The 7,500-nt window shown below is 48.3% G+C and overlaps 1 protein-coding gene across 1 annotated transcript in view; it reads left to right on the top strand.

The window, feature by feature from the left end:
• The window catches only part of mdga2a (MAM domain containing glycosylphosphatidylinositol anchor 2a), a 33,853-nt gene that overhangs the window by 7,953 nt on the left and 18,400 nt on the right, over positions 1–7,500 (top strand). The window contains exons 2-4 of the mRNA XM_069535215.1: positions 2,751–2,890; positions 5,756–5,930; positions 6,333–6,529. Coding sequence (XP_069391316.1) covers positions 2,751–2,890; positions 5,756–5,930; positions 6,333–6,529 — 512 coding nt within the window. The remainder of the gene's footprint in view (positions 1–2,750; positions 2,891–5,755; positions 5,931–6,332; positions 6,530–7,500) is intronic.

Here is a 7,500-nt window from a genome sequence, read left to right on the forward strand (position 1 = left end):
GTTCTGTTTGCTGGTGTTCATTCATCCTTCTGCCTCCTACGCCTCATTACATATGCAGAAGGAGCTCCGTTCTGTCAGCCAATCATACATCTGCAGTTATTTTTAGCCGTCCTACTGACGCTGCAGCTCCTCTGAGAGATCCTCACTCCAGAAATAGAGCGAGAGCGCTTACATAACACAGAAAGAGAGAGAGAGAGAGGATGTAAAAATCTTTTTCTTTGACATGAATAAACCAGAGAAGTTAAATCTGACCTGAGATCAGGGACAGAGATGGAAAGATCTGGATCTGGGACAGACAGTGGTTTTAATATTTAGTCTGGTGTCTGTCTTCTCTCTTGACATAAATAAATGAAAACCAGAAGAACAAGCTCTGATCCTTGAATGAATTCCTCAGACTTCAGACGTGAACATTAAAAAAGGTTTGTGGCTTTTCGCTTTTGAGTCTGAGATCAAGTCAAATCAGGTCTCAGATCAGTCCAGCTGACTCAGTGAAATCAGCTCCTTCTTCCTGACTTCGCTTGAAACGATCTGAACGTTGGAGTTTAGAGACGCTCTTGTTTCTTACTCTGAAAGATAAAGTTCATTCAAAGTTAAAGGTTCATGAGATGAAGCTGCAGATTTAAAATCACTTTTGTCGTGAGTGTATTTGGGACTGGAACTGATAAAAACAACGATTCTTTCCACTGAGCTGCGACTGTCGAGAAACTGAATCTGTTTCCACACTTCACTGAGTTTTTCTTCCACTTCAGTCCTGAGCTGCTCTCACACCGAACCTTCAACCTCCTCTTCTTCTCTGGTTCCAATCACCACTTTAACAGCAAAGTTCAGAGCCAGAGTGAAGAGTCGGGACATCCGGGGGGAGCTCGGAGCAGAGCAGCTCCTTCAGTGAAGGACATTTGGGTGGTTTCATGTGTGTGTGCTTCCTTTGTGTATGTGTGTGTACTTCCTTTGTGTATGTGTGTGTGCTTCCTTTGTGTATGTGTGTGTGCTTCCTTTGTGTATGTGTGTGTGCTTCCTTTGTGTACATGCTGCTCGCCTCTTGAGGCGACAAATAAAATGTCTTGAGCTGAATCTGAGGTTGAACATCACAGACAGTGGATGAGACTGCAGAGAGCAGAGCTGCTGGAGGATGACTCACTGTGTGTGTACATCACACACACACACACACACACACACTCACACACACACACACACACACTCACTGCTCTACTGTACAGGCCTGAGGCTGACAGTGTGTGTGTCTTTGAATGTCTGTCTTTGTGAGGACCAGTTGGACACTTCAGGGTCAAGACTTGGTGCTGTGGTTAGAATTAGGGTTAAGTTAAGCTAGGGGGCGCTGTGTCACAGAGTGTGTGCTCTGGTGTCGGGGATAGTGACGTGTAATCCCTACATTATGAGGTGTTGTGTGTTTTGTGTGTATGTGTGCGTCTGTATGCTGCAGCTTGTTCTGCTGGGACTCATCACTTATTAGGACGCGACCAGTTTGTGGCTGCAGAGAGCACAGGGATCAGACTAATACCTGGTTTAGATGGAAAATACCTGAACAAGAGGAGAAGATGAACAGACGAGGAACTGAAGCTGATGTGGTGAACGGTTATTACCTGGTTTGACTCTGGTTACTTTTCTACTGAGTGTGTGAGTGAGTGAGTGAGTGTGTGTGAGAGTGTGTGTGAGTGTGTGTGTGTGTGTGTGTGTGTGTGTGTGAGTGTGAGTGTGAGTGTGTGAGTGTGAGTGTGAGTGTGTGTGTGTGAGTGTGAGTGTGAGTGTGTGTGTGTGTGTGTTTGGTGACATCAGCAGTGTCATCTAAAGTCGCAAAGATAAAAAATGTAAAATCTAAAAATAGAAAAAGAGGGATAAATTAGGACATCTTTCCCCTCCTCTCCTCCTCCTCTCCTCTCCTCTCTCCTCCTCTCCTCCTCCTCTCCTCTCTCCTCCTCCTCTCCTCTCTCCTCTCCCCTCCTCTCCTCTCCTCTCTCCTCCTCTCCCCTCCTCTCCTCCTCTCCTCTCCCCTCCTCCTCCTCTCCTCTCCTCTCCCCTCCTCTCCTCTCCTCTCCTCCCCCTCCTCCTCTGCCCTCCTCCTCCTCTCCTCCTCCTCCAGTCAGATATTGAAGCTGTGTTTCTCAGTGCTGCTGCTCACAGACACCCACAGGTCACATGACTGTATCTCAGGCTCCACCAGGCGAAGTGTAAAAATAAAACCGAGAGGTCGACCCTGCAGGACGCCTCGCGGCTGCTGCCTCTGAGTAACTGTGCTACTCACATCACACCTGAATCCAGATCAGGGTTAGTGGTCCATCCTGGGTCTGCTCCACCCGACGCTGCCTGACAATTAAAAATTCATTTGTAATCGCACAACTTCAGTGAGCCGAGAGCCTGGAGCTCTGTCCTCACATCAAATGTCAAAATTCAAATCTGTACAACTCAACGTGAAGTTCGATCCACAAGCAGAGGGACAAAGCGTCTCATGTCTCAAGTGTCCGGTCGTTTATTGAGAACAGCTCAGACACTAAAGAGAAGTCCTCATGTCTTCATTTGATCGGATGACTCCGTTAATCAGGACACGTGTCCACACGTCTGCGTCTCACTCACACTATCGTGGCGTGTTGGAGCAGCTCCAACTGATCGCTTGAAGAATCTCCCTCAAAGGCTTCTTGGGAAATCGTGTTAGAATAGATGAACCAACTCATGAGTCACATGGTAACCCAGTGTGTGTGTGTGTGTGTGTGTGTGTGTGTGTGTGTTCTCCACAGCGCCTCCCACAGTGCGGATTGTGCACTCAGGTCAGGCCTGTAACGTGGAGGAGGAGCACTACAGTGAGAGAGTTTTCACCATCAGAGAGGGAGAGACTCTGGAGCTGCAGTGTTTGGTGACAGGACACCCCCGACCACAGGTAAACACACACACACACACACACCCCCGACCACAGGTAAACACACACACACACACACACCCCCCCCGACCACAGGTAAACACACACACACACACCCCCCCCGACCACAGGTAACCCCCCCCCCCCCGACCACAGGTAAACCCACCCCCCCCGACCACAGGTAACCCCACAACAACAACAATCAAGTAAGAACATGTAAGTGCAGCTAAACTTTATATATTTGTTTAAATACAAACACCGGAGCAGACGATGGTTATAAGACGTCCTCTTCTTCACCGAGGTGCAGTCTGAGACATGTGTCTTTAGTCTGTGGTGGAAGACGTGGAGACTTTCTGTCCTGGTGTCAATGTGGAGCTCGTTGCATCATTCAGGAGCCAGGACAGCAAACAGTCTGATTCTGTTGAGTGTTAGCGCTCAGTGAGGGAGCAGCTGATTGGTCGATGAGTGGACAGAGTGGACGAGGTGTAAGGTTTGACCACGTCCTGGATGTGGACTGGACCCGTTCACAGTGAGGGAAGAGCTGCAGCGGTCAGATATTTTAGCAGGTAGACCAGCCAGGAGGGAGGTGAAGGAGGGAGGTGAAGGAGGGTGGTGCAGGAGGGAGGTGAAGGAGGGAGGTGCAGGAGGGTGGTGCAGGAGGGAGGTGAAGGAGGGAGGTGCAGGAGGGAGGTGAAGGAGGGAGGTGCAGGAGGGAGGTGAAGGAGGGAGGTGCAGGAGGGAGGTGAAGGAGGGAGGTGCAGGAGGGAGGTGCAGGAGGGAGGTGCAGGAGGGAGGTGAAGGAGGGAGGTGCAGGAGGGAGGTGCAGTAGTCTAGACGTGAGATGACCAGATCCTGGACCAGAACCTGAGAAGGAGACACCTCCTTTCCTTCTCCTCCTCTCCTATTCCTTATGTCTCTTCCTCCTCTTCTTCTCCTCTTCCACCACCTACCCTCCTTATTCTTCTTTTTCAACACCTCCTCTCCACCTCTCATCTTCCTCTCCATTATCTCTCTCTCTCTCTGCTGTCAGTCAGTTGAAGCTATAAATAGAACAGCTACTGGCAGTCTGAATACACACACACACACACACATACACAGACACACACACACACACACACACACACACACACACTCAAACAGACACACACACAGACACACACAAACAGACACACACACACACACACACACACACACACACTCAAACAGACACACACACAGACACACACAAACAGACACACACAAACAGACACACACACACACACACACACACACACACACACACTCAAACAGACACACACACACACACACACACACACACACACACTCAAACAGACACACACACACACTCAAACAGACACACACACACAAACAGACACACACACACACACACACACACTCAAACAGACACACACACACACACACATACACACACACACACACACTCAAACAGACACACACACACACACACATACACACACACACACACACTCAAACAGACACACACACACACTCAAACAGACACACACACACACACACGTCTCTGCGTCACTGCAGAGCTCAGCTTCCTCTGCATTTTTTCTTTCATCCTTCTCTTTTTCTATAACAAATCTCCTCTCTCCCTCTCCCCCTCTCTCTCCCTCTCTCTCTCCCCCTCTCTCTCCCTCTCTCTCTCCCTCTCTCTCTCCCTCAGCTTCTTCTTCTTCTTCTATGGTTTAATGTGTCTCTACTTCCTGTGATTGGTCCAAAAGTCCAAACGGTCCAAGTGTTTTCACTGAACCAACAGAACCAGGTTCAGTCAGATCCAGACCCAGAACTCCTCCTCTGGTCTGAGGAACGTTCACAGCTGGAGTTCAGCTCCAGAGTCTAACAGAGGAACGAGTCCTGAGAGCTGCTGTGTGTTGTCATCATGTTTCAGAGCATCAGCTGGTTGTATGTTTCACTCTGTCTGATGAAGAGTTGATTATTTCTCTTCTTCCTCGTTTACCTGCAGCACTGGAACCTACTGACACCACAGACTGATGTGTGGCGTTCACTGTCTCCGGTGATGTGGGTGAAAATGTGCTGTGAATGAGTGACGAGGCGTTCAGAGCTACTGTCGTCCATCCATCACACTGTCAGCTCCACTGTGGTTGTTAACGTTGTAACTACACTGTGATGATCAGACATTGTTCAGAGTATAGTCACACTGATCTAGGATCTGTGGACTGAAAGTATTTTTAGCTCATTAATCGTCAGTTCGCTGGTTTGACGCTGTTAAACCGCCTGTCTGCAAAGTTCACTTCACTCCAGCTGGCAGCGACGCCACTGACATGTGGGACAACTGTACCATGGGAGTGTGTGTGTGTGTGTGTGTGTGTGTGTGTGTGTGTGTGTGTGTGTGTGTGTGTGTGTAGGGACGGGCTCCAGAATAAATATAGACAATCTGCTGATGGAGAAAAGATCTTAATTTAGTTTGGACAGACAGTAAACCTGAAGCTGAGTGAACAAAACAAATTCATTAAAGTGATAGTTCACAGAAAAATGAAAATGATGAATTATAGGAGCGTCGTGTTTTCAAGATGTACGTCCGTCTATCTCACGAACGCCTCGAGGATTCCTTTGGTGCAAACATTCAGTTGGACTCAAAGATGAACTGATGTGAATTTGAAGGTCAAAGGTCAAGGCCCGTGAGTCTCGTGGACGCGATGTCTCAGAAACACCTTCAGGAAATGTCTTCAGATTCAAAGAGTCAGAGGTCAAGGAGTCTGTGACCTCACCAATAGAACAGAACTGCGGGGCAGTAATCCTCGTTGCTAATCCTCGTAATCCCAGTAACTTTACAATTATTGAGTATAATTTCATAAACGCAGCCTTCACATGTGACTAATAACATCCCCTCCCCCTCAGATTCGTTGGACTAAGACTGCGGGCGGAGCCTCGGACCGCCAGGGTGACTCCTCCCTGCACAATGAGACTCTGAGGATAGAAACCATCAGCCGCCACCAGGGGGGGCGCTACTATTGCAAAGCTGAGAACGGACTGGGGTCACCGGCCATCCGCTCCGTACGAGTCGACGTCTACTGTGAGAACACACACACACACACACACACACACACACACACACACACACACACACACACACACACACAGGTTTGTATTCTGTGTGTGTGTCACGTGACAGCTGGTATCAACTGAAGCCTTCACTTCATAAAAACATTTATCTGCACACACTCAACCATCTAAAGCTGGATCAGCAGTCACACAGTCACCACAATGATTCACAGAGTATCAAGTAACGAGTTCTTCATCCAGTAAAGTAGATTCAGTCTCCGCAGCAGGAGACAAACGTTCTGCTCTGATGACGAAGCGTCTGACTGGTCGGACACGTGCGGCGTCAGGAACGTGGAGAGCAGCCTTTCTACCAGCCGTGTCGATGAGCGGGAATAATGTGAGGTTGGTCTGTCTGCTTGATTCTGGTCCTCAGACCTGGACGACCCGGTGATCACAGTTCATCAGAGTGTCGGTGAGGCGAAGGAGCAGTTCTACTTTGAGAGGACGGTGTTTATTCGCTGCGTGGCCAACTCCAACCCACCGGTTCACTACACCTGGAGGAGGGGCCGCAGTGTGCTGACGCAGGGCTCCGACTCTGGGGTGGAGATCTACGAACCCTTTTTCACACAGGTGAAGAAACACTCAGTTATTTAGGAGCCTCCGTAATCTGCCTGTAAACGTGAGGTGCATGAAAATGTAAACCTCAGTCAGACCTCAGTTAAACCTCAGTTAAACCTCAGTCAGACCTCAGTTAAACCTCAGTTAAACCTCAGTCAGACCTCAGTTGAACCTCAGTCAGACCTCATTTAAACCTCAGTTAAACCTCAGTTAAACCTCAGTTAAACCTCAGTCAGACCTCAGTTAAACCTCAGTCAGACCTCAGTTAAACCTCAGTCAAACCTCAGTTAAACCTCAGTCAAACCTAAGTTAAACCTCAGTCAAACCTCAGTTAAACCTCAGTTAAACCTCAGTCAGACCTCAGTTAAACCTCAGTCAGACCTCAGTTAAACCTCAGTCAAACCTCAGTTAAACCTCAGTTAAACCTCAGTTAAACCTCAGTTAAACCTCAGTCAGACCTCAGTTAAACCTCAGTCAGACCTCAGTTAAACCTCAGTCAGACCTCAGTTAAACCTCAGTCAAACCTCAGTCAGACCTCAGTCAGACCTCAGTTAAACTTCAGTCAGACCTCAGTCAGACCTCAGTCAAACCTCAGTTAAACCTCAGTTAAACCTCAGTCAGACCTCAGTCAAACCTCAGTTAAACCTCAGTCAAACCTCAGTTAAACCTCAGTCAGACCTCAGTCAAACCTCAGTTAAACTTCAGTTAAACTTCAGTTAAACCTCAGTCAGACCTCAGTTAAACCTCAGTCAGACCTCAGTTAAACCTCAGTCAGACCTCAGTTAAACCTCAGTCAGACCTCAGTTAAACCTCAGTTAAACCTCAGTTAAACCTCAGTCAGACCTCAGTCAGACCTCAGTTAAACCTCAGTCAGACCTCAGTCAGACCTCAGTTAAACCTCAGTCAGACCTCAGTTAAACCTCAGTCAGACCTCAGTTAAACCTCAGTTAAACCTCAGTCAGACCTCAGTTAAACCTCAGTCA

Source organism: Paralichthys olivaceus, chromosome 12 (assembly GCF_024713975.1).
Source record: "Paralichthys olivaceus isolate ysfri-2021 chromosome 12, ASM2471397v2, whole genome shotgun sequence".
In the NCBI taxonomy this organism is placed as follows: Eukaryota; Metazoa; Chordata; class Actinopteri; order Pleuronectiformes; family Paralichthyidae; genus Paralichthys; species Paralichthys olivaceus.